The sequence below is a fragment of the Lonchura striata genome, chromosome 11, assembly GCF_046129695.1.
Source record: "Lonchura striata isolate bLonStr1 chromosome 11, bLonStr1.mat, whole genome shotgun sequence".
Taxonomy (NCBI): domain Eukaryota; kingdom Metazoa; phylum Chordata; class Aves; order Passeriformes; family Estrildidae; genus Lonchura; species Lonchura striata.
Genome location: NC_134613.1, coordinates 20,922,335 through 20,949,163, shown reverse-complemented (window position 1 = coordinate 20,949,163; position 26,829 = coordinate 20,922,335). Strand labels below are relative to the sequence as shown.

The 26,829-nt window shown below is 40.9% G+C and overlaps 1 protein-coding gene across 2 annotated transcripts in view; it reads left to right on the top strand.

The window, feature by feature from the left end:
* Nucleotides 1–26,829, top strand: part of IGF1R (insulin like growth factor 1 receptor) — a 165,092-nt gene that overhangs the window by 28,034 nt on the left and 110,229 nt on the right. For both annotated transcript variants that reach the window (XM_021552605.3, XM_021552606.3), the window contains exon 2: nt 1,943–2,488. In XM_021552605.3, coding sequence (XP_021408280.1) covers nt 1,943–2,488 — 546 coding nt within the window. The remainder of the gene's footprint in view (nt 1–1,942; nt 2,489–26,829) is intronic.

The following is a 26,829-nucleotide window of genomic DNA, read 5'->3' as shown; positions in this document are numbered from 1 at the left end:
TCTACTACCTTGGAGTTCTTTAATATTCTCCCTCTTCTATCTGGCTTCTAAAGCTGGATAGTGCCAACCCATTCACCCTTTTTAATGTTTTCCTGAAGTTCAAGCTGTGACATATATTCCAGCAGTAGAGTCCAATTTTTCTGAAATCAGTATGTACAAAAATGGGGATTTCCTGTCTCAGTGCTCATGGGGACCAAGTGTTCCTGGTGGTACATTAGTCTTGGTGTTTTGTTTTGTTTTTTTTTTTTTTAAGGTCTAGGGAATGAACTTTCTTGCACATAGCTACTTCAGTGCAGCAAGTCACATTTAATAGCCTTTGCTTTCAGCTTGAATCTTTACAGAAGGAAGATTAGGTAATAGTTTGTGTAGAAACATCTGTTTCCTAACAAAGATTTCGCTCTATTTTATTTTTTTATGCTGTCCCTCTAACCAGAAAGTCCTTTAGTCTTTTAAAGACTTAGAAGTCTTTAAGTCCTCGTTGGGTATTAGAGTTGCTGTGGTTTTAGCATGCTCATGCTCTGGATCTTTTGTTAGCTTAAGTTATTAGCCTTAGATAAGTGTTGTGGGATGGAAGGACTGCTTTCTATTGTCAGTGCAATTTCTGAATCTCTGGACAATTTGTCTGGGTTAGAATTTAAGTTTTTTGGCTGCAATGCTTGTTTAGACCTTCCTCTTGTCTGAGGAAAAGAGGTTTTTAAAATAATTAAGCCTAGTATGCATTAAAAGAGAACCTTTCCACAAAATTGAATTGCTTGGTGTTTATTTGAGGTTTGGGTTGCTTAAATAAATGGGCATTTTGCTTTGTTTGCTTACAAGCAACTTAGTATCTCTAATGGGGAATCTTTTTTGCATGTTTTCCAAAGAAGACCAGCTCTGAGGGTTTTGAAGAATAACAGCTTTCTACACTCTGTAGTTCTTTGTTTTAAGTCCAAGTGGATTGTATGTGTCTAAATATTGCATTATTAACACACATGTCTTCTAGTGCCTTTAATGTTGTTATTGAGATGTGTCTCTAATATGGAAAAACTTAATACATAGATTTATTTGGGAATAATCCTTTTGGTCATTATTTTCTTCATTGAGTTCATTGAGTTCAATCTGCTGTTTTCAAGGAAAGATTCTTCACTGTGATGCTCCATGTTCTTGTAAATAAATTTATCCTGTGTTTCTTAGAACTCAAGAGACTTTTTTATATCTTGGTGCCAAAATTAGTGAAACTTGGTTTACTGGAACATGCAAACAGGAATTCAATGCTATAAGTCCAAGCACTTTGTTTTCTTCCCAGTCACAGAGCAGGAAGTGCTGACCAGCTTTCTGTGGATTTAGTGTTGTTGCTGACCTACTGCAAGACTAGCATTCCAAGAATTAGGGCTTGTTTGGCGTGTGACCCTGGAAGGAAAGAGTGATTTGAGGCCGGAGTTGTAATTTTCTGGGAAATGCCCTCTTTGTGTGCCTGTGTCTTAAGCAGGGTGGGGAGTGAAATAGTAACGTAATGACCACTGGATCACTTTCTGTTTCACCTGACTGGTTTGAAGTGATGTGGCTGACGCCCTGCTCTGGGCACACGTTCATGATCTAATTTGAAGCGGGGCGTGCAAAAGCATTTGGCTTATCTTTTTATTCCTCAGTGTAATGCAGCTCTTGTCATCAGCAATAATAACCCAACGTGTCTCTGTGTGCTGCAGAGTATAGGGAGAGCTGCCATCCCCGTGGTGCTCCTGGCAGTGCTTAGCGTGACAGGTTAAATGAAATGAAGGTTCCATGTAGGTGTAAATCAAGCACTCATTTTCTATTTTAACACTGCAACCTAATTAAAAGTTAAAAATCTTATGGCCATCAGAATATCCTTCTTACATTCCAGTTTCAAAAGGTTTAGGAATGCCTTATTTACTAACTATTTGCAGCTTATTTACTAACTTTTCTTCCTCCTTTTCCATTTCAGTTTGCGGGCCAAATGTCGACATTCGCAATGATATCCATGAGCTGAAGCGCCTGGAGAACTGCACGGTGATCGAGGGTTTCCTGCAGATCCTGCTCATCTCCAAAGCGGAGGATTACCGCAACTTCCGCTTCCCAAAGCTCACTGTCATCACTGACTACTTGCTGCTGTTCCGTGTGGCAGGCTTGGAAAGCCTCAGTGATCTCTTCCCCAACCTCACAGTCATTCGTGGCAGGAACCTCTTCTATAACTATGCCTTGGTGATCTTTGAAATGACGAATCTTAAGGAGATTGGGCTTCACAACTTGAGGAACATCACCCGTGGGGCCATCCGGATCGAGAAGAACTCTGACCTGTGTTACCTCTCCACAGTGGACTGGTCTCTCATCCTAGATGCAGTGTCCAATAACTACATAGTTGGGAATAAACCTCCAAAGGAATGTGGGGACTTGTGTCCGGGAACAATGGAAGAGAAGCCATTGTGTGAGAAGACATCTATTAACAATGAGTACAACTACCGCTGCTGGACCACAAACCACTGCCAGAAAAGTAAGATTTGAGGAGATATCCTGTTTTTGTTACCTCTTTTGAATGTTTAGTTTTGTGGGTTTATTTTAAGCTCTTCAGCAACTGAAACTTTTATTCTAGTTGTTTATAGTTTGCATGAGTTACCCAGTTGCCACACAAATAGATTCTTCCCCAGTCAGTAAAGGTTTGTTGTGGCAGCACATCCTCTCACAGGATTTTCATAGGAGAATGCTGCCACAGTTTGTCTCACTTAAATTAAAAATAAAAAGAGAAAACACAAATCGGCAACTGTAAAACACGGCCCAACAAACTCCCCAAGTTATTTCCTCTTGGAAAAGGTGGGAAGTGTAAGTATGGAACCAATGCCATTGTAGCAAAGCTGGAGGCAGCTTTACCTGCCTTGAGGATTTGGCAGGAGGTGGCCATCGAGTGCCATCTCCTCCTGCTGCAGTGACATTCCGTGTGTGCCAGAGCTGTTGCCGTGCGTGCTGAAGCTGTTAACTGGACTTTGTTTTTTGCTTCTCTTGGCGTGCACCTCCAGACATTCCTGTAATGGTAAATCCTGTACGTAAGGACTTGTTTACGGACATTAATTTTCACAGTACAGTCTGTAGAGTCAAAGAGTCCATGAATATCTTCACTTCCAGCGAGGTTACCCTTGCCTGTTTTGTTCTTATCTGGCAGGTTTATGTCTTTCTGATAGCAAGTATTAGCAAAAACAAAACTTGATCCCTTCTCACTTTTTAAAAATAGAGTAAACAAACACATAGTTTACTCAGGTAACATGATTACATGGCTTTTTGAGTTCATCCTGTAACTTTACGAAAGCTGAGCCCTGCAGTATCAGTAGGACTTAATTACCAACAGTCGTCACTGGGAGGAACAGTTCCTAAATTCCACATGCAGTCTTGACCAAAGCTGCCGTAATGATAGGAAGCACCACAGTGTGAGAGAAATCAGGACTGTATTCGGGTTACCTTCATCTGGGCATGTTGTGTTTTTCTAAAGTGGCTTGTCAGTTGCTTGTGGAGTCCTCCTGTGCAATTAGAACTGCAATTAAAGTAGCTCGTGGGGCAGTTTCAGTCAACACATGCCAAAAATACCTCTGCAAAAGGCATTTGGAGTATGTGCTTTTATCAATACTTACAGGAAATAAAGTTCGTTTTTTAAACAGAGCAAAGAAACCCCCTCAGCCTGTTACTGGGAGACTTTGTGCTTTGCCCAGGGTGAGGGGAGTGTTTCTGTGAGTCCTGCAGGCCAAATTTATGTCTTCATTAACAGAGTGTAACTCTGTTGTCTACAGAGGGTGACCAAGGTGACTCCTGTGCAACCTCATTGCCCTCGGTGGTTTGAATAGATGTAAAAAGAGTGTATTTAATGAGATATAATGACTTACTTGCTTTCTGTTGTGTGCTTTGCCTATTTGGAGTAGACAAAAGTAATGTGCAAAAAAAAACTTTTTTGGCATCTAAGGGACTGTTAAAATAATTTGGATCCCAAATACACATGAGAAGAAATTTGTTTAAATAAAATGAGGTCATAGACTGTGATAGCAGGACTTTGAAGACAAGGGTGTAGGTAATGGTTTTTTTTTTTCCATATATGCTTTCATCTCCTTTCATGGGAGATTGTGAAGAAGAAAGCAAGTATTGGAAAACAGCCTTGAAAGGCTCGTTAAGAGCATTACTGTGTGGAAAAACAATTTGGTTTAGAGTATCTTAGGATGTACAGCATATAAAGAAATTATCAAGTTCTAATCAATAAGCAGAGTGAGAAACTTGGGCTTGTTCTAATCTGTTTGTTGTGTTAAGACACAGACTTGAAGGAAGATGACTTCAAACTTGCAGGCCATTCATGTAAAAAGAAAACAACCCCAAAGTACTCCTGCTCTGAAGAAAAACAAGGGAAGTACAAAAGTGCAGTTGTTCCAAAGGAAGCTTTTTGTCTCCCCTGCTAGATTGCTCGGGCACTTTGGCAATGAACTCCTGATCAGGAGAGGACTCTTGCAGTATGAAATCACACAAGACATGAAAAAGAAGAAAAGGAAGGACCTTTCAGTTACTGAGTGGTTCAGTTGGCGTTTTCCTACAGGTCGAGATACGACACCTATGTTATTTTCCAGGGAATATTTTTCTAGTACAGTATCTAATTTAACCCTGACATTCTCCTTGTGCGTCACAGTAATGTCAAGCTGAAAATGCTCTCTGTCATTCAAGGTTACTTTGTGCCTTTTTATTTTTCTTTGCTCTGTGTCTTTGGAGGAGTGTGTATTAAATCTCTCTTGTCCTTGTTTAGGTTTTACGCTGAAAGATCTGAAGTTGGTGGGTAAATGTTGTGTGGGAACACTTGGTACTTTAAGTAGCCTGGCTTCTGTTTAGTTTTGCCATTGAGTGGAAGTTGTTTTTTTCCTTCTTTTTCTTGCTCACAAACAAAGGAAGAAGCTTGTGCTTCCTTCAATATAACTTGTGCAGGAACAATGCTGAGGGAGGAGGGAGGGAAGGATATGCTGTGTCCGAGTTAGAATAATCCATGGACACTTGTATAAAAGAGCAAGCTACAAAGAAACTGTAACTTTTAGATTTTTCTGGGTATTTTTAAGGCTCAGCATAAAGCGTCAGCAGCTCTCCTGCCAGTTTGGTTGCCCTGGTTTCTGTGTAGTGTACATTCCTTTACCTTTGAGTGCCCCAAGGCAGCAGCAATACGAGTTTGCTCTCTTTGGAGCTGCAGCATGTTGTGTTGGGCTTGGCATGCTCTCTTCTCTCCGACTTGCACCTACTTTTATGTTGGTGTATTAAATGCCAGCTGTGCCTCACTGGGGTTGCAAGGCCACATAGAAGAATCCCTCAAGATAAAAGGAGAGTACTGAAGTTGTTTGTTTGCATCAGTGCTTTGGGGCACAGGTGGAGATGGAAAAGATAAAAACTGAGTGTCCAGACATACAAATGAGACTATGGCCTTTTATGTTTTTCTTTTTTTTCTGGCAGTTGTGACTGCTGGAAAGGTTTATGGAAGCTGCCTGCATCTTGCTCAGCAACTGATGTGAGAACCAGAAAAACTGTTCCCGCTGTACCCCTTGCAAGGCTTGTGTCTGATGACACACTAGCTCTGCCTGTCCAGTGGTCTGCTGTAAAGAAAACTTGGGTTGTTTTCTGTAATCCTCTTGCTGATGATTAACTTTTGAGGTCTGCTGCCTTAGTCACTAGACCTTTCCAAGCCTGCAGTAACCAAATGTAAATTACACCCTTGAAAGCCTGCCTGGAAGTTCAGGATCCCTGGTCTACCATAACCTTTGTGTTCTTTTTTTCAAGCAAGTCCAGCTAATGCTTCCTAAGACACTTTTGCTATTGCTTGGGCTGTAAGAAATGAGCTGGGCAAACTATTTGAAAAAAGTAATAGCAGTGATCTGTATATAAGACCTATGGTGCCCTGTTGGGTTTTCCCCCTATCTTAATTATTTGTCTTCTTTCCCCCAGTCAAGCTGGAGGTGCTCAGTGTCAAACACTTACTGAAACTTTTCCTACTCAGAAAAGACAATGGGTCTGGTTATGATGGAGACAGGCTGTTACCTCTCTCAGGAAAGGGGTGTTGGCTTCAGCTGCTGCTTCTGTGGGTCAGGACGAGAGCACTGTCTGGGTCCCCCCCTTGTGAGAGCAAATTGGAGCTCCCATGTTTCCCAGAGGGGGTGGAATAGCCATGCTTCTCATAAAAACAGTGACAGGGAGTATCTGAAGTGTGTGTGGGACCTTTAAGATTAGAGTTTAGGCATTAAAAAAAGGATATGTAATTTGGCATTGTAGAGAAAGAAGGCATGGTGAGGGCTGTAAGCATGAAGCACTTGGTTCAAGAGATGAATTTGACATGAAACAATAGCTCATGTAGACCTCACTGCAGAATACAACAGGAGAAAACTTTGAGCTTCTCAATGTGTGAAACTGAGGACCATGGAAAAGGCATGTGAGGATTTGGAGGCCAATGAAGCAGATGGCAGCTAAGCACAAAATGTTTTTAATGAAAATGTATCCTTATTCATTTTTGAATTAGTTTGACAATGGCCCGAGAAGATACAGTGTATGAGGAGCAGGAGGGAGAGAATGACAGTGAGTGGGAAGAGTGGTCCATATGTGCCTTCTACTAAAATGTTTAAACATATGGAGACAGTAACATGATGTATTCTCACAAATATTCGGAATCTGCTCCTGTTTGTTTACACGGAGCTCAGAAGATAATGCAGTTGAGTGGTGTCGTTTGACATGGCTCCATTGACTTGTGCAGTGCTTACAGTGTGCACCAGCTGGGAATCTGCTCCCTGTTGATTCAGCAGAGTAGTGCTGAAAAACATGTGCTGCACTTTTTCTCCCCCCTTTTCTCTCCCTGTCTTCTCCTCTTTGAGGAGTATTCACTGTATTCCTCTGTCCTTTAGAAACAGTGAACATACATGAACTGCGTAGGCAGCAAGAGAGGGGAAGAAGTTGGGAGCCGGAGATGATGAATCAAATTATCTTATTTTTCTTAAAATTATCTTTGCATACCTTTTTTTTTTTTGTTTTCTGCTGCATTTTTTTCCCCCTTGAACACTGAAATATAGTAGATATTATATATGTCAGCAGAGGACAACATGCTTTTAAGTTTTACTCTTTCAGCAAGCAAATTAGATGTGGTAAAATGTTAGGTGTTGGTCTGCGTAACACTAATACTACCTTTGTTGGTTTAAAAAAAATTAGGTGTCATATAAACCTGACCATATTTTGAAATGGACAGGTTTTTTGTTGGTTGTATTTGGTGGTATGCAAACTCTCCAGCAAATAAACATCTTCTGAAAGGAATAAATAGTCAAAAAAAGATAATAATTGTAAAAGGCACAGTTGGTGTCACTGAGTTAGAAAAATCTGGAGTACGTTAAAAAGATTTTCTTAGTGTTTTCCTTCTGAATGAAGTTTTTTTGCTGACTTTTGCTTCCCTCCTGAGAAGTTTGCTCTCCAGCCAGAGGTTTCCCAGAATTTTTATTATGGCTGTGAGAGCATATTTAATTAGTAAGCTGGAATGGCCGCAGAGCAGTTTAGGCCAATCTGCAGTTAATTATTGTAGCAGTGGTTTATATTCTGAGAAAAGGGCTAAAATTAAACAAATGTATACTTGCCATTTTTCTTTGTTCTATTATAAAATGGCATAACCTGGGAAGAATCTTGCAGCCTGCACTAGCCACCTAAAACTATGTGATAATGTTAAGTACTCATCGTGGCTTCCTAGTTTCTTTTGGCTCAGAGATTTGTTTGTTTTGAGAGGTCTTTAAATTTGGGAGTTTCATTTTCCAGTATGAAAAGATGATGCAGTGAGCTCAGTCCAGCGCTTTGCTACATGTTCCAAAAAGAAAAAAAAAAAAAAAAAAAAAAAAGAGAAAGCAACTAACTTTTAAGAATACTTCGAAAAGATTTAGAACTTTCCCCCACATTTTGGAATAAATTTTGGAGCTACATTTTAGTGGCCATCCATGCTATTGGAGAAATTTCATTTTCTTTGCGTTGTTTGAGATAATGGGAAGGGGTAATCCATGTATTGTGGAATGAGACAGTAAATGAGGCCATGATTTCAGTGGCACTACAATTCCTTATAGGTGGTGGAGTGATTAAATGTATGTGCCCAGTTAATCTGGGTAATACAAACTCTGTTTTATTAGAGACCATTCTAATAGATTTATTTGAGTTGTCTTGTGCCAAGAAACTGTTTCAGTGTCAGAAAAAGCCCTGTAGAAGTGCAGTTGGGAGGTCACTGATAGGAAATAGTAATTCCTTGGTTTTCTGGGTTGTGTGTGTATATTCATTCCTCAGTTGAGTTTCTCTGATGCTGTGTGGTAAAGGCTGGGGAAGAAAAGAGTGCCAGTTCTTCCTTACAGGAGGATACAAAAGCTTCACCAGGTTGCACACTGTGTGCCTGACAACCTTCTGATGGGGAGTGCTTGAAAATAAATCCTGGTCTAACCTCAGGTTATGTGGAAGCTCATGGGAGAAGGGAATGACTCTGCAGCCCAAGGGGTCCAAGGCTATGGAGCAGAGGGGGAGAGAGAAACAGTGGCTGCAGTCACATCCAGTGAGGATTTCTAAGATGATGTTTATTTATTTTGAACTTAAAATAAGAAAAATAAAAGGAAGTACTTTAAAACTTCAGTCACATCCTAAATTTTCTTTTAGAGGTACTGTGTGTTAGTGATGTTTCAGAAACTTGATAATCTGCTGCTAGCTAGGGTTGGAAACAGAATGCTTTTGGTTTTGCTTGCAGCACTCTGCTGTTCTTAATGATTTGTTTTCATCCTGGAGCAGACTGAAAGTGATGCCCTGTTTAGAGAATTTTTTGGTTTACTTTCCTATGCAGCAGTGGCATGTTAAATCTATGCAATTAAATACAAATCCAAACTTGAACCAGATCTTTCATTAATGTGCTTAACGTGGATTTCCAGGCGCCATTGATATATATTAGACAAATGTTTGTTAATAGAATAGACAATTGTATTGGATAGCTAATTAGATGTAATGTAAGGCTTTCATTTTATGATGAATTTGCAAAACAACCGGGAGCTGAGAACAGCTAGCAGTGTTATAGGGAAAATGTCAGGGAAATGTCAAGTGTAAAACTAAAAGAAAGCTGTGGTTTTGCTCTGTTCTTGCAGATGTCACAGGGACAAGGCAAACTCAGCCTGGCTTAGCATTTTCTGCAGATTTCTGTGGCCCTTATCCATGCAATGAGTCCAGCTTGGAGTGGGTTGTGAGTTTTCCTAGGGGTTTCAGCTTTGGCAGGTAATGCTTGTATAGATGTCAGACAAGGGGTGGACTTGAGCTGCAGTCTTCTTATCTTGGTGGAGGGCCATAAAGTGATCTGTCCTTCACCTGTCCAGTTGTCCCATTTTCATGGAATGTGTAGAAATACGTATTTTGTGATGGCTGATCTGCAATTAAATTTGAAATTGACTGAAGGAAGGGGAAACTTAGGCTCAATCTGGATAGGAGTCATATTCTCTAAAAACTTTGCATAGGAAGAGCCATTTTCCTGTTTTTCCTTCACATTAATGTAGGAATTGATTGTCCTTAAGCATTTTCATAAATCATTTTTATGTGGCAAGTTTTTCAGTGTTTAACAGTCCTGAAGAAGTCTTTGTTTAGCCTTTTCTCCCACTAATATTGGGATTTCCTTTTCAAGTCGATGAGAATTAACTTCTAATATAAAGATGCTTGGATAATAATATGTTAATACAGATTGTTGAATTGCCTTTTTCTTCTGAGGTGAACTCAGCCTGGTTCAGTTGTCGACTGTCGCTTCCTCCCCCTCCTTTTGAGTGTTGGGAATGGAATGTGCATGTGCTATCAGGCGAGTGCTAAAAATGATTTAGCAACGAGTTTGCCCACCATAAAATGGGGAGAGTCTGAGGTGCCCCAGAGCCTGGCTTTTTAAAGCTGGAAACCATATGCCATTCTCTCCATATTTTTTTTGTTTACTGTTTCTTGCTGGGCAAAGTGAGCGTGTAGTTACCTGCCCAAAGCACAGTTCTATATGCCCGGGCTAATTATTAAATGTATTTGTGTAGCCCTTGACAGTGGATGAATTCAGCACATGACTCTTGGGAAAGGCTGGTGTTTTCTTTGGAATTTGATTGCTGAGAGGGATTTGAGGGGCAACTCAAAAGTTCTCCGTTGTTGCTAGTTAAAGTTCAACTTATGCTCTTAGGTGGATCAAACTTCTACTTTGTACACCAAATGTGACCCTCTTGATGTGTTCTTGCAAAATATTGGGTTTATAGGCACTTAACTGTTCCCCCCTTAATGAACATTGCTGAATGGCTGTCCAGGCTCATCTTCCCCCATTAATGGCTTCTCTAAATTTTCAATCAATTATGGGGTCAATTTAGCTTAATTTTTTTTTTAATTATTTTTTTCCAGTTCATGTGTGAGGGATATAGATGGATGATTAAAGGTTATGGTTTTGGGAAATGATGCCATTTAGGAAGCATGTTTGAAGTGTTGGGCGCGCAGAGAAAGTCTTTTATATCAACGCAGGCCTTGGGAGGAGGAGATGTTTTTCTATGTATAGAAACTTCCCGTATAGGATAGCAAGGGAAGGTTGCAGGGGGTTTGCCTGTCTCTTTAAGTGGGTTTATAATTGGCTAGGAATTTTTGTCAGCTTAGTCACTGCAGCATTCAGCGGATGAGGGAAAAAAACCACAGGCCCCAACCGTTAGGGCCGTGGATAGGCTCTGTCATCCCAAAGGAATGCATGTGAACAAAACACTTTGTGCGGTGCAACCGTTGGCCTAAACAGTATTGCATTCTTAAAGCAGGCTCTGAGTCACATGGAGCAGATGGATTGTTTCACTAAAATGGAAGTTATGTATCACTGAATGCTCCGATCGAGCTTTCAAGTGTGGTTCCAATAGGTCAGGGTGATGAAGGAGTGTAAAGGATAAAAAAAAAAAAAAAAAAATTCAGCTCCTTCTTGTGTGGTTGAAATAGTTTCTGTAGTGTTGAAAAGGTAAGGAAAATGTTTCACTTTATTAATTACTGGTCTGGCACACCAGCCTCAAAAGTTTCTCCCTAGATTTCAGACCAGCATGGTCTTAATTCTGAAACACTTTTTTTTTCATGCTGCCCAAACGAATCCAAAGAAAACCCCTGTTTTGAGGCAGACAAAAGAGGAGAAAAACCCCACTTGAAGCCCAAACCTGTTGGCTCTTCTCCCAATGCAACCAGCTGCCCTGCTCTTCCCCACCCTGCCAGCATTTTGCCCCAAAATCTTTCTTGGAGCTGTTCTCTCTAGAGCCCAGAGTGTATTGATCAGTGAGGGAGTAGCTCTGTCTCTGAGGATGCCCTATCCCCTTTATTTGGTTTTGTCTCTTCCCTTTCTTTGAGGGATTTGAAAGGATCTGATAGGAGCCAGTCTCCAGCCTTCAAAGCGTGCAGGAGAGGAGCTGTGACTTCTGGCTAAACAAATTCAGAGCTGTCAAGTGGGGTGTTTTTTCTATTTTTTTCCCTTTCCCTTTTGTGGGGAATCCTCTTTAAAGAGTGCTCTAGGATTTAGTGGAAACCCCAGCCTCCAGTTGGTCGCTATTGACAACTGCTGTCATTTGGCAGGCTGGCACTGGTAGGAGTGCAGCAAGTTTGGAGGTCTTAATCCAGTTATCACGAAGGCAGGTGTTTCGGAATTAGTGCCTCCCTGTGTTGTATTAATTGAATCTTAAATCATTACAGCACAAAGGGGAAACATTGACTAAATTCCCTTCCATCTCTGGAGCTTTCCTCATGAAGGCAGCGCATGAATAGGAGCTCTTTCTTAGAGAAGCTGGTTTACTTTGAGTGCCTGTGAAGGCTGTTTGGCAGAATCAGAATTGACTGGTCCACGTGAAGCGCTACATACAGAACTGAAATTGCAGTGAGTCACTGTCTGCTCTGTCTTTTGAGATCTGAGAGTCTGGGATAAAGTACTGCAGTGGGTGTTACAGATAAAACCAGTATGCAAATCCCTAATTCAGAGATGAAGCCTTCTTCCTCTTCTGTTCACTGCAGTTGTTTGTCTGTGTGCATCCATTTCTCTTCTGTAGAAAAGAAATTAAAATAATCAGTAATACCTTGCACCAGGAGATGAAGAGAGTGGTGGCAGGAAAAACAAATACCGCTTCCAGCAAACCAGCTGTAGAGAGATCTTAAATTCAAGGGCTGCTTTAGGATCAAGTGGTTTACAGGAGAATATTAGTAATTGGAATACATCTTAAAGATGAAAAAAAATCATCTTCCTAGGCAAAAAATTTATTATTTTCTACCCTTAGGATGCTACTCTGAATGATTAGAGTTATGTGCACCTGTCAGATGACCTTTTTGGGAGAAAAGGAAGTCAGAGGGCATTTCTGGAGTGGAGAATGCCATGGAAATCTTTCAGCAGGTCCCTGGTGACAGTGGGAGGCCCCTGAAGTCTGTGGTGATCACAAGTTCCAGCTCTAGCTTCTTGCCTGGTCTAAAAGGAACATTTTCTGTGAACCAGCATTGCTGTTTTAATCATGGCACTGTTTTAACGGTACTCAGATCAATGTGCTGTACCTGTCCTGTGCTGTTCATGCTCTGGATTCTGGATACAATGTCCATATGCTTTCCAGTAGATAAATTCAACATCATATGTGTAGTAACTCAAAACATCAAGCTATGAAGCTTTCTTGGTTTTCTTGTCTACTTTTTAAATATTTATTGACATGGTAGCTGGCCTGGGATGAGGGAGGAGGAGGAAATGTTGTTCAACAACACAGAGCTCACCTTTTGCCATAAATGGTGCAAAGCTCTGTTTACATTAAGTGTGCAATAATGGGGTTACTTCAAGGAAATTGCATAGCAAGAAGCAAAAACATTTGCATCTCTCTACGTGCTGAGTGGGCTGCATGATCTGACCTGTATGTGAGGGTGCTGCCTGGACAAAGAACATCATGAGCAAGTGGACAGCTATTTTGCAATGTTATCCTACTCATTCTTCTAGTATCCAGGAGACACTGGAATTGGTGCAAATAACTGTGCCATGCCTGGTTAAACACAATGCCCTAAAGAAGGAGTTAAAAAAAACCTAAAAGGTTGACATCCTCACCCTCAAATCTTACAGCAAAGGGAAAGGAGGTTCCCACAACAGCAGCAAGTGTGGCAGTAACTTGCCTGGGTACTTGCAAGCTCTCTTTCTTCTCAAACCTCTGTTTTTCTGTTCTCCTTCCCATTATGTGTTTGGGAAACTGGGAGCCTTCCTTTTGCCTGCCTGGCCCTTATCTCTGTTCTCTGCAGCAGCACAGAAATGATGTGCCTGTCCAGTTCATTCTGCTGCTGCTTGGTAAACTAATGAGCAGAGGCACTGCAGCTGCCAGGAAGAATTCCTTTCCAGCAGTTTTGCGAGAAAAGTCAGCAGGATTAGGGCCTGGTTCAAACTTGATTGTTCAGCATATCTGCTATGCAAACCATTTGGGTGAGGGAGAGAGCAACCAGAGTGGCAACCAACTTTGCTTGAGGCAGAAACAAACTGTGGGAACAAGGAGGAGACTGTCTTGTTCTTTATAAACCATAGTCTGCTTAGAGCATTTCGGTGTGCTTGAATACGGATGTATATATGTGTGTATATATATATGTATTCTTCTCTGCAGTAACACCCTGAGTTAGTGTCTGTCCTGGCTTAGAGGAAACAATTATTTCAAAAGCCTTTCTTAATAGCATTCTTAATCACCTTTTGTGCTTCTCTCATGTTTTGCTACTTGGATGTGCCTGCTCGTGCCAGATCGTGCACTGGATCTCACAGTTCTGGAGCACCTACTTAGTTATCTATGTAGGCAGGGAGTATTGAGGCACCTCCCAAGTATTTAAAAATAGAAATAAACATCTCATGCTTACTCTTCCTTCCTTGATTAAATTTATAGGGTTTGTGCTGGGCTTGTTTGGCTTTGTGTGGGTGAATGGGTGTGTCTTGTGGATGAAAAATTAATTGTGAGAGAGCTGAAATATGTTTGGGAATGTGTTTGTACCTTAGTTTGGAAACTGTAAAATCTTTGGTCATTTTGCTTTCTGGAGTCAGTTTACATGAAGGTTCAGCTTTCTGTGCTTTTAAGTTCTGATGGGTTTTTTGGTACTCAGTGACTATCTGGTGAAATGCTGCTGCTGTGCACTCCCAGCAGTGAGATGGGATCTCTTGGGTAGCTTGAGCCATTTCCATGGAGCATTTGAAGTATCTGGAGAGAGACCTTGAACTGTATTACAAGGGGTTGCAGGTACAGAAGGTTGATTTTGTCATTGTACTGTAGGAAAGAGAGTCTGGAAACAGGAACTTTCTAGGATATGATAGCTGAAGTATAGTAACTGCAGCACCAACAGAGGAAGAGTCTAGAAATGTGCTTATAGTAATGTGTACCTGAGTAGAATTAGGTGAAGGAGGTACTCAACTCTTTTAATTTACTTGTTAAGTGCTTTGTTGCACTAGTAATTTCTTTTTCCATTCTTGTGAAGCAGGTGTGGTTTAACCTACCCACATGCTGAAGTAATAAACACTTAGTGTTGTATGTAATACATAGAATATAAGATTAGCAGAAATAATAAAAACAGTGTTTGTGCTGTTGCAGATGTGAGAGCTGAAGGGACAGCCAGGGGCAAGTGATGAACCAGTTAAACAGGGACCAGGAACTCAGGTTTAGCAAGCCCTTCTCTTCTGAGCACAAACATGGATGCAAGTTACACTCTGATTGCAAACTTGTTTGTTTGCCTTTGCCTCCCTGCTCCCTGAGCCAAGCTTCCTTAATTATACAAGGGAATTGCTTCTCAAAACGACTTCCAGATAAATCATTATCTGTACTTGAATGACTCTTACATCTGTAGCAGTCTTGTCTCCAGGTGAGGAAAGTATTCCTGAGGGTCTGTTCTAAGTGCATTTCCTTTGGAAGGCTTCTTTTGACATGCTTTAGTCTGCTTCCTCACTACCTATTGTGTAGGACTAGGCAAGAAAATAGTAATTGTTGAGAAAAATATTCTAGGCCAGATGGTTTGCTTTGTAGCTGGAGTATAGAGGGCTGCTTGATTTCTTATGTCTTTTATTTCTGCTACTCTGGGCTGTGCCTCGGGTGGAGAAACTCTTTGCTAGTTTGAGACACAGAGGTGCAGGTATCAGCAGCTTCAGGTAAAGCCTAGACTGGGGTGTGTTTTAGAGGCCTGTCCTCATCAAGTGAACTTTAATTAAGGAAGCATCTCATATTCTTACTCTCTGGACATTCTGTCAAAATGCATTTGCAAACCAGAGTTTCTAAATGAATGCTGGGTGTTTCTCTGTGAATGCATCACTCTTCATCCTAAGGCAAGATGGATAAAATAAATCATCCTCCAGTTTATAGGAAGGATTTTTGAATATATCAACTTTCTGTCACTGGCAGAACTGCTGCAGTCTTGCCACTGATTTCTTATCTTGTTCCCTGCTCCTTAAGTCATCAGTGTGTTTTTCCTATGAAGCAGTGGCGTCATACTCTAACTTAATGTTTGGATTCCCATTTTAATGATTGACATGCATTATCAACATTTTCTGTGAATGAAAAAAAAAGGTGAAATTTGGTTTGTTGGTGCCATACCCTGGTTGGCTAACAGATTTTATTTCTCTTAAGAAGTGTTCTGGTTCACAGCTCTCTGGTGGGTGGTCTGACAAATCAAATGTGAGGTGCCTGAAACCAGTAGTCCTATTTGAAAATCTAGGCCAGAGGATTTTGCCAAGTGTAAACATTGTCTCATGGTGTGAAAAACAACCAAACAATTTTGGTTCATTAATATAATTTACTTGAAGACAGACAATGCACTTGACATGGCTGTTTATACCCAGGCTTTTATGCCATTCATATATCTGATGGGTTTTTAAATTGGTTGGTTTAGAGCAGGCCAACCAGAAGTGGCTTTTATAATCCATAGTAGTAATTTCTAGATTCTGCAATTACACTGGATTTATTTATTTAAGCAGACACCTTATAATTAATCTTCTAAGTTGGCTTTGACAGCAGTTTTCGCTGGGTCTTTCTGTTGCTTTTTTTTCCTTTTTAAAAATCCTAGATGTCAGAGAGCCTTTGATTATTGCAGCTATTTCTGTAGGTAGGTAGAAAAAAAAATCCCCAGTTTAGCTGTGGAATTGAGTTCCATTCCCCTCCTTTTGGAGCCAGTGGTGGGCACTCCTTGTGATTTCACTGTGCTTTGTGGCAGAAGCTCCAAACGCAGCATCTGCATGTGGCTGTGCTGCCCTGGGAGTGCAGAGGGATGGGAAAGGTGCTGCAGGTGTGTCCCAGTGTGGGACAATCCCCCTGGCTGGGCACGGAGCAGCACCTGGGCTGTGCCTGGCTCGTGCTCCACGCACAAAAAGGAGGTGGAAGTGCCAGGCTGATGCCGTGTCTCTTCCTGTGTGTGTATCCCCTTGGATTTTGTGGGCTTTTTTTGGAGATTTTTTTTGTTTTTTCAGAGCAATTCCACCCCACGTGGGTCACGTGGCTCTAATTGGGCTGGTGGAATCTCCCCAGTCCTGTGTGTTCCCCAGAGTTTGTTGTTGTCAGACCTCGTTTTACCCCCCACACCCTTCATCCTCTTTTGTTAATCCATCAGTTTTGGGAATGTCTGAGTAGTGTTTATTACTTTTATTGTTTGGGTGGGAAAATGGCCATGGAGCTTTGATTGTTTTATGGTAAGAGAAAGGCCTTGTGGAACCCCAGGCACTTTGTTTTTTTATTTTTTATTTTTTGGTGTTTTTTCATTTAACCCCAACAAGGAGTGCAGAAAAGTAACCAGTAATTTAATTGTAAGTGAAGAATTTCTTGCTGGTTATAGCCTGGGGACATGTTTTATTTGAATCCAGAAATCAACCAGAAAATAAATTTAATTGCTTTCTAATATGTCTTGTTAAAGCATGGATCAGTCTGTGCTGCAGATGAGCTTTGGAGGCTCTGGTGAGAGAGAATGCAGACTCCAGTTTTGCTGGTAGATTAAATGCTGGATGTCAGCATTTCTCTGATAACAATGTTGTTGAGAACTGCTCCGGCACACCAGATTCCCCTGCGTGCCTGTAGCTTGTTGTGGAAGTTAACTCAGGACTTCAGCTTTTGTCATGCTCCATTTGGAAAGTTTGGATTTCAGAAGGGGGAAAATAATGCTGCCTGCTTTTAGCATCTAAAACAAAATTGTAGAAAGCTGGAGCAGCTGATTTTGAAGCTTGTGAAAGAAATCTTACATACCTTTCTTGGAAGAATAACTTAGTTTTATCTTGTATCTTTCAAAAGCTCAATCATTAGATCATTCGTATTATTAAAATATCAACAGACAAATGATGAATGTCTTGTCTTGCCTCACTGTATTTTTATTGGGTTGTTTAATTTGGGTTTGTTCTTTTTTTTTTTAAGATGCTTTTCTGCAAGACGAAGCCATTTCTCCCAGCACATTTGACATATATTAAATATATTAGTTTTAGGAAGATGCTGAGCAGTGCTTCTTATGCCCTGTATTCATTCTCCTTTTCCTGTGGGCAAAGAGAAAAAGCATTTAATTATTTACTGTGTTCCAAACAGTTTAAAAATAAATGTTTGTAGACACTTCGTGTCTTTATCAATTTACATGCTAAACACTGTGATAATGATGGGAAACATGTCAGTTGAATGTTTCCTGTATAAAGAAATTTGTGATTATGGGTTTAAAATTGCCGTAACTAACCCTAGTAAGAGAAGTAAGGTAATTTATTGCTATTGTTCTCTTTGTAAAATACATTGAAAAATCTTTAAACAGATTTTTTGTTCTCTTTTCCAGTATTCTTAAACCTTTGATCATCTCTGACATGTCTGAATTTTGAAGGACTTTACCTGATGCTTTGTGTCTGTGTCTCCCTGTGTTACATCTCTGCGTGGGCAGCTCTTTGAAATGGGTTTTGCATTTTGAGGTGTGAGATTGAGCTTAGTTTATGGGACAGTCACTTAAGTTGCAATGTCTCATCTGCCCCATAAGGAGGATAATCTTATTTAACATGAGTATTGTGGTGTACCAGTGTTTGTCAGTGGCTGCAGGTACCTTTTGTCTACAACATAAGAATTAATGAAAATCTTGTTGTTAAAGGCATTTTTTGTTACTGTGTAACCCTCTTTTCCTGTATTTCCCTGGACGAGTGATGTATAGGACTATATATTACATATTTCAGCTTGCTGCTTCTGGAAAAGAAATCTGTTTGGGTGGCTATGCTGGAGTTGTTTTGGAAGCACATGTGAAGCACATAAAGCAAAACAGATTCAAATACATCACTTGAGTATAAATACCCAACAGGACAGCTTACAGATTTTTCTTCCAGTGTGCTGCCTAGAGAATTGAGGTGTTGTAGAGGAAGAAAAAGTACCCATGAAGGAATACCTACTTCACTGTTAATTTTTAGCTCCCTCTTTCATGCCTCCACTCATATATGTAAGGCAAGAACAGAATGTATTAAGTTTTTTCTTAAGTAAGGTAAAAAACAGTCTGTCTAGATAATATTCTGATTATCTTGGTTGGTATCATATTAGTTATTCTGTCACTACTGATGGAGAAGTAGCTAATGAGAATTAACTATATTAGTTCTGGAAAGCTTTTTTTAAAATGCATCTCAGTGAGAGAAGCCAATGTTACCTGTTAGCAGCTTGCATGAATCACTCTAACTCTTCTAAAAGACTGAAAATAAATTAAATATTTTATCATTTGTTCATGATTCAGTTCTATTAGGAGCTTACCTATTTCATTTAATTGTATCTGCATTAAGAACAAGACAAATTTCAAACGCTTTTCTCTTCTCCAAGCTGAGTTTAGTTAGGCATAAAAGGAGTGTAAGCACTGTGAATCTAGAATTGTGTAGTCAAGGTGAATGGGAAGGTGAAATCCATTATCTGCTGAAATGCTGGTGCAGGTATGTCTTTGGGAACATGAACTGCTGTGCTGATACTTGCTGAGAAGCCTGCAATGTGTGTGCATCCTGACAGTACTTTTCCTCCTCGTGAGGGAGAACAGTCATTTCAAAAATAACATCTGCCATGACAGCCTGAAAACTCATGTAAATGAACCCTCTTTTTTTGAATTTGTAGTTGAAATGTCTCATGGGGTTTTTTTTGACTTCTGTTTACAGTGGTGTAAAAACTGTTCGTCTCCTTTTAGCATCCTTCTGCAGCCAAGTTCAGTTATGAAGGAATAATGCAAATTTGGCCTAGGAAAATAGGTCAGTTCTGTACTTAAATGTGTGTGTAAGTGATAGTTGGTGGGTAGCCTACAGAAAAAGAGTGACTTTGTTTTGTTGATTGATAAACATGTCACCCATGGCACAGTCCTGCCTGGCTGGCTGATCTGGCCTCTCCTGAGGCCACTCCAGACAACACAAAAAAAGCATCACTGCACGTGAAATGACAGCTCTGGTCAGATTAGTTGGTCCAGATATCACTCAGCAATATATTATGTATAAGGTTTTGGTGTATATTTATTTTCATTTTCAAGGAGCAAACCAACACTGATGTGTCTTCTTATAGTGAACTCAAGTCACCTGGAATGTTCTTTTGAGCCTTCTAGGAGCATGACTGTTTTTTGGGACATAAAAGAAATTGGAAAGGTTTTCCTGTAATAAAATAAACCTTTAGCAAGCAGAAACTTTATGAAGAGGCTATTTTGTTTGTTTTAAATGGAACAATTTCCCTCAGGAATAACTGGTTTGTGGGAACAAATACAGAAATTTAAATGTTGTGGTAGGAGAATGTTAGAAAGACAGAAGTTTATGTCAATTTTTGTGAATGAACCAAAAGCTCTTCCTTGGAGGATCCTTTCTCAGAAGGTAAGGCATGGCTTGGAAAGGTGAAGGTCAAGTCAGCTCGAGGGAGAAGAGGCTTAGATCTGCACGTGAGGGAGAATATCCCGATCCTCAGCAGCTTTGCCTGTGGGATAATGCTGTTGGAGGGACAGGGGGCAAGAGATGCTCCTGTGTGGGGAAGATGAGATGCAGGACACTTAAATGGCTTGGTCAGATGCATGTGCCCAGGAGGTGGGAGTGGAAGGAGGATCATGTGCTGCTCGTCTGGAAATGCAGCCAGGAGCTTGTGCCTCGCCAGCTTAGTGGCAGTGGCACGGACGTGATGTTCAGTGGCCATCCCCTCCAGGAACTTGCTATGCCTGTGGATTTTGAAACTTAAAAAAACCCCTTTGGGCATCTATTTTATGTGTAACCACAGTCCACGGACTAACATAAGATGGTGGCATGCGTTTGTTTTTCTGACTCTTTTATCCACCTGTTGGAGTTGGGGATTTATTGGAGTGTGGATGGAGAGCGAGCATTTAATTTGTTGCAGCTAGAAGAAAGATGAAGCAAACTTGAATTCTGAGGAAACTCCAGCTTTTAAAAAAAAATCCTCCAGGGGTTTATCCCTGTGAAGTGCATTGACTGAAAGCATTGACTTGGTCAGGTTAGAGTTGTAGAAACAAATGTGTTTCCCCAAGCCCTCGTTGCAATTCGGAATGGCTGTTTTTAGAGCCCCGTGTCCCTGGGAGCTGGCTGGGGCACTGTCAGTGCTCTCTGTGCCCTGTCTGGAGTCTCTGTAGCTGGGGTGTATGGCTGGAGAGCACATGGCTTTTGTGTGGCTCCTAATCCTCTGTCTGAGCATCGTCCTGCACTCAGCGCGGAGAGCCGGCGGAAGCTGCGCCGCACAGGAGCTCAGCCAGCAGCGTTTTTATCAATGTGCTTTTATCCAGCAAACCCAAGCAAGCAGAAGTAACAATGGGATTTTTTGTAGCTCATAGATGGCAAACAGTTTGTTGTGGATGAGGAGTCGGGGTCACTGTTCCTGGGTTGTAGCTTGGTGTTTTTTGCTTGTCTCACACACGCAGACCCAGCTCTTTGTCCTGCCTGCTCTGCCAAAGTCTAGAGCTGGACAGTATTGAACTGTGACCTGCAGCAGTTTACTCAGTAATCTTCCATGTCCTTGTTTTACACTGAAGATTCTTCTGGAAATGCTCAAGCGAAAAAAGAGGGGTTGGAGGTGGCTGGTTGTTGAAAGCAGTCAAGTTGTAGTGAAACTGGGCCAATTTGAGAGTTACTGGCAATTATGTGAATGTATTAATTATATTTGGCTTGTTTTGGTTTTTGGATGAAACTTACATGAAAGGAAAACTTCAGATAGTGAGGAAGAAATTACTATTTAAGTTGTTCCTCCCTGTTCTAAAGCAGGTAGGGTGGTATGTTACCATTTTCATGCACCAGCAACGTGAAAGTGGTGAACTTCTTTAGGCAACACTTACAGAATTGTATGTAAGACTATTAAATTCCCCTGCCAAAAACAGTAAACCTTGAAAAATATGCAAAGCATTCCAAAACTTGTAAGTACCAGTGTGCTGATCTACCAAGTTTCTGCATTTTTAGAGCCCCATTTTAGATGCACTGTGGATTTGTTTGTGTTACAGGCTACCCTGGGCTGCTGCCTTGACAGACCTGGTACACACAAGGAGGGTCAGGACTGCTCAGTCCTGGAAGGGAGAACTTCAAAGAAAACTTAAGCCTTGGAAGAGCTTGACTGATTGGCATTAGGATTCTATTTTTGATTACTGATGCTGCAGTTTAATACTGGAGGTATTGTTGTGTTCCAAACAGTGGTTTTACAGAGTTCAGTGCAGATCTTCACTGCTTGAATCAGCACTCAGCAAAGGTACTTTTTCTCAGAATTATGGGAGATGTGTCAGCAGTTCAGAGTACACAACTCTTTGGTGTTTTCTTTGCTCTTCAATTTGATATTGTCATCGTGGCTTTGTGGACTTAAGTGTGATGCACTATTAATCACTTTCAGGGCAGCTTCTCCCAAGAAGTGAGTGAAAACAGGATACAGATTGCAAAGCATAGTGGGATGTTTTGAAATAAAAACCACTTAATCAACATTATTTAGATCGGGCAATCCTTTTATTAAGTATTTGAGCCCTGTACTACAGGATGGTGCTCTGAGACAAGACAGTTTTGCATTTAAAAAAAATATTATCCACATCACATAATACTCAATGATTTCATGTTGGAATGTGCTTTTATGTTAGGATCTTGTTAAAATTCTGCAAGAGATTACCTTTGCATTTTACCTGATCTGAAGCCCTGAAGTGCTTGATGTTAAATCTATGAAGTTGTTTTTTTTAATTTAAAAAAGTAATTGCAAATCAAGCCAGTAAAAGGAAGAAAACTAGCCGTGCTTGCATGCATTTAAGTAGATGTGTGTGAAGTATTTGGATTTCATATTTGCACAAAACCAATACATTTTTTCAGACAATTAAATATTTTGCAAATTAGTCACACTTAAACTGGCAATGTTTTGAAGTAACCATAAAAGCATTTACTGAGCTAAAAACATCTTTTGTTGTTTCAGCTCTAATCCACATTAATTTTTCTAATTCATCCACCCATCATTGCCTTTAAAATTTCTTGTTCTTTGAAATGCACAAATAAATTTCATCCTTGTATTTGGAAGCAATTTTATAAAAAAAATTAAAAAACCCTCACCATTGTTTTTTCCATTTTGCCACACCCACCACAAGATAAATTCCTTAATTTTGTGCCTGGATGCAGGGTAATGACAGGCAATGGTGCTCCAGCAGCTGCGTGTGTTCAGCTGCTGTCTGTGACCACACCTACGTAAGTCAGCATTGAATGTGGATTTTTGGGATTGTGTTGGAAGTAAGAAAACTTCATCTGGGAATTATCTTTAGCTGTAACGTGCTGAATTACTGAAAGCTGCAAGCCTCTCTTGCTGCACACAGATCTATTCTGTAAGTACCAGTGCAGTGAGGCACAAGATTAGAACTATTAAAAAAGTAAGACAAAGCATTTGGGCTTTGTAAGAATGAAGATGTGTAGTGTTATGTCTCTATTTGGAGATCCATGATCTAATCTTATTTATAAGTATCAAATGAAGAGGGAAAATACACTTTCCTTGTGTGCTCAACACCAGCACCTGCAAAAAGATGGCCCTTATTTACTTTAAAACAAAATAATCTCCATGAAAAAGCTGATTGAAGGCACTCAGCGGTGACTTACATTCTTGCTGACATATTTCCCCACTAGGTCTAGGTTTGAAACTGAAAATACTTCAGGCCTGTGGCTGATTACTTTGGTACCAAGTATGGGCCATACTTGCATCAGTATCTCCTTGCTGAAGCTGATTTTCCTCTCCATAGCTGGGCAGGAGGACATGAGCTGGTGGTTCCCAGCGTGGGGCTGGGATGGGTTTCCCATTTGTTGTGCAGAGTGAGGCTGACACAAAAAATCCTTCAGCTGTTACCACTGTGAAGAAAACCTTCAGGTGGTGGGGAAACGAAAACCTGTGGAGTCAGAAATAAGTCTTGATGAGTGGGTGGGGTTTTTTCTGTGTGTGTTGGAACTTTTGGGGGAGTTTTTTGGTTGTGTTTTTTCCTCTTGGGTCCCAGTTTGAATTCTAGGAATCTCACCTTGAAAAGAGCCACAGGTTGTTTCTATGACACTGCTGGGACTAGAATATGGCTCAGTACATGTTTTTCTAGGCAGTGGAAGACTCATGATGGGAGAGGAGTGGATGTTCAGAGGGGGTGTAGTGTTGGGGGAGCTCTGGATATCTCTTTAGAAGGATCTGGGAATGCAAGCATTTTTTGTGGATTGCTGTAGTGACAATGAAATTGGTATTACATAGGTATTAAAGGAAAAATACCTCGAAGATGCCAGTCATCAATCCCAAGCACAGCTGTGCTTTTCTTTTTCTATTTTTTTTCTTTCCCCCCTCCTAGTAGCATGGCTGGCTTAAATGCTTCCCTGCCCTGTAGCAACCTTTGTGCTGGTACAATTGTTTATGGACTCGAGCAGTGACTGGGAGCAGAGAACTCCATCTGGTTAAAAATAACTTGGTCCCAGAAAATAAACTGTATTTTTAACTTGGATCAAGTTTCCTGGTCCAGAACTCTGTACAGCCCTGCAAATACTTCCAGTGACACAAGGAAGGTGCTGCCCTAGTCCTTGGGGCAACTGGGGCACTTTAAGCCAGGTTTTATGTTAAATCCCAGTTGTAATAAGCTTTGCAAAGAGACATGGGAACCATTTTCAGCTGTATCCCAAGTTTGCAGTGCAGGAATGTGTTTTGTGGGTGTTTAGGGCCTTTTTGAGTTCTAAGTATTGTGTTAACAAAACAGCTTTTTTTCTTTTTTTTTGGTCAAGTAACCAATCAGGCCTAATTTTCAACAATAATAATAGCTAAAAAAATCCATCCATTTCATACTGAAGTATTTAATGGAATGGCTTGGAGAGCATCTGCCATGCAAGAGGAGGGAGAAGTGGTGAATTCTGGAGGCTCACAAAGTGTAGTTCTGCAGGTTCTGTCCTCCTGGGTACTTACTTGGTGGGGCTCAGCTGCAAAGGTAGGATGGCATTGGAGGCTTGTCACATGGGGACAGAATGTCATCCATACCTTTTAGAGACATCCAGGGGCTGCCAGGGATCCACGTGGCTCTCAGGGAGACTTTTGGTACAAGTGTGTGTCATCCACCTGGTGGGATGTGCCAGTTCACGAGTTGTCTGTCTATTGTCTCCTGTCACCCTCCCTCGGTGGCCTTTCTCACATGTCTTCCAGTGCCTAGAAAAACACATACTGAGCCATCTTCTAGTCCCAGCAGTATCATAGAAACAACACAGGTCTCTGGAACTTGCTTTTAGCAGGTAAAAATTGGAATGTTTCGGGAGCAAAACCATTCATTTTTTCAATTCTAGCAAAAAGCAAAGCCCTGTGTATCTTCCACATGGATAGCAATGAACATGCAGTTGCTAAGGAATGAACACATCCTGCTTTTCATGTGTGAAGTTTGCCAGAAGGCTCAGCCTCCTTCTGAATGTGGATCTTAATTTCAGGCTTCTCCTCAGGACAGCAAAAAATTGGGTGTGGGGTGGAGGGTGCAGTGCACCTCAAGGGCCTGGGGATTTTGGTCTTGATTGTGCATCTGGCTGAGACAAGTGAGAGTGCCTGGGGTCAGTCTTCTGCCTTCTTGGGACTTTGTTTCTGCCTGAGTATCATGATGGAGAGCTGAGTGTGGAGAGGTGAGGATCTCAGCTGAGCCATCAGTGTTTTGGGAACAAGGGATCCATGTGTGATGGGGGTAAGGGGGAAGGCTGGTATGTGTTTTTTTTTTTTTTTTTTTTAGAATGTGATTTAGAAGTGTTAGGAAATGGAGTGAAACCACCTTCCTTTTTTTTCCTTTTTTTCCCCCCTTCACTTCAGAAATCTCCTCTAGCATGGTCAATCTACTTTAGTGAGGGATCTAGCAGTGGAATGCCTTGGTTCCTCATATGGCAGATACTACATCTGCTTCCTGTACATTATCAGACATGTTTTTAGGTCTGGGTTGTAATCTGCAAAGCTCTTGTGGAACTGGCCCTGATTATTTTAGAGGCCTTTTTGGTCTGTGGTCTGGAATAACACAGTAATCAGGGGCTTCAAGTGGACAGGGTTTAAAGTGATACTATCTGGGGCCATGGGGAGCTTTCCTGGCAGCACTTGGCTTGGACCTCTGTAGTGTGTGATATCAGCCCGAGCCTGGAATTCAGTGGTTTAAGGGTGAGATGTGAGAAGATGGGTTTTACAGCAGGTTTATCTCTGCTGGTAGCTATGAGAAGGCTCCAAGAGAGGGACTTTCTGTGAGATCTTCTCTGTGCCGGTGCTTGAAGATCATGCCTGAAGTTCATTAGGATTTTAATTTTTTTAACATAATTACCATGTTTTTCTATGTCTGATTTTTTTTTTTTATCTTGCAAAGAAATATCTTTTATTTTGCTGTAGTAAAAAATACCTTTTTCTGCCTATATCATGAACATAAGTTTAAAGAATTGCTTGTGAGAAATGCTGACTTAATCGTCTAGCTTGGGAGGTGTGTGTGATTTTCAGAGCTATCCCTATTTCACACTCCCTTTGGATTTTTCTGGTGAGAAGAAATAAATTCCAATTCCTGAAAATTCTTATGTATAAAAATCCAAACTATTTGTGGATGTCTGCTGCTGAATGTAAATGTGTTGGCTATCAGATGCTAAGATGTTTGACTAAAGACTTCAGAGTGGCAGGAGTGGAGGAGGTAGGGAGAATAATGTTTGTTTGAAGATCAGTGCACCCTGGAGAAGAAATTTATTATGATAGCATCAGAATAAATAAAGTCCTCCTTTGGTGTAGTTTTGTTTGTGTCTTTTTAATTAGCATGATTCCTTGGGGACTGCTGGAGATTGACCTGTGTGGGTTTATGATAAGAATGTGTAAGAAAATTTTTTTGTATTTTGTTCTAAGTAGGGTGGTTTTTTTTTTTTTTTCCTCTACAACTGATGGTCGTAACTTTGGTTACCAGTAACAAAGGAGAAAATTTCTTCTTAATCATTCTCTTCCAGTGGGTGGGAATTATCCCAGGTTTAGTGTTTTTGGTACTATGTCTGCTGTGAAAAGAGAAAAGGCAGTAGATGCAAGCTTGAGTTATGAGCTCCATTTCCTTTGTCCTGCATTCTGAGGTCAGCATCAGCAAGCCCCATCAGAGAAATGGGACTAATCCCAGGCCTTCTCTGTTGTGGCAGGCATTTTATGTTAGGAGAAGTGTATTTTATGTCAGGAACTGAGTGGAATTGGCATTGCAGATGGAAGGTAGAGCACTCAGATAAATGCTTACTTTAGCTTACGAGTAAAGCCAGAATCTGTGAACTCCGGGGATGTTTTGAGGGCATGGCATGTTCAGAAATGTGTGACTGTTTTGTGCAGCAGCTTCTTCCCCTTCATTGGCTTCAAGTGCTGATCATTGCCTTTCCCTGCTGTGCATGAACCTTGTAATCTCCCCTGGAGTCACCCAGGC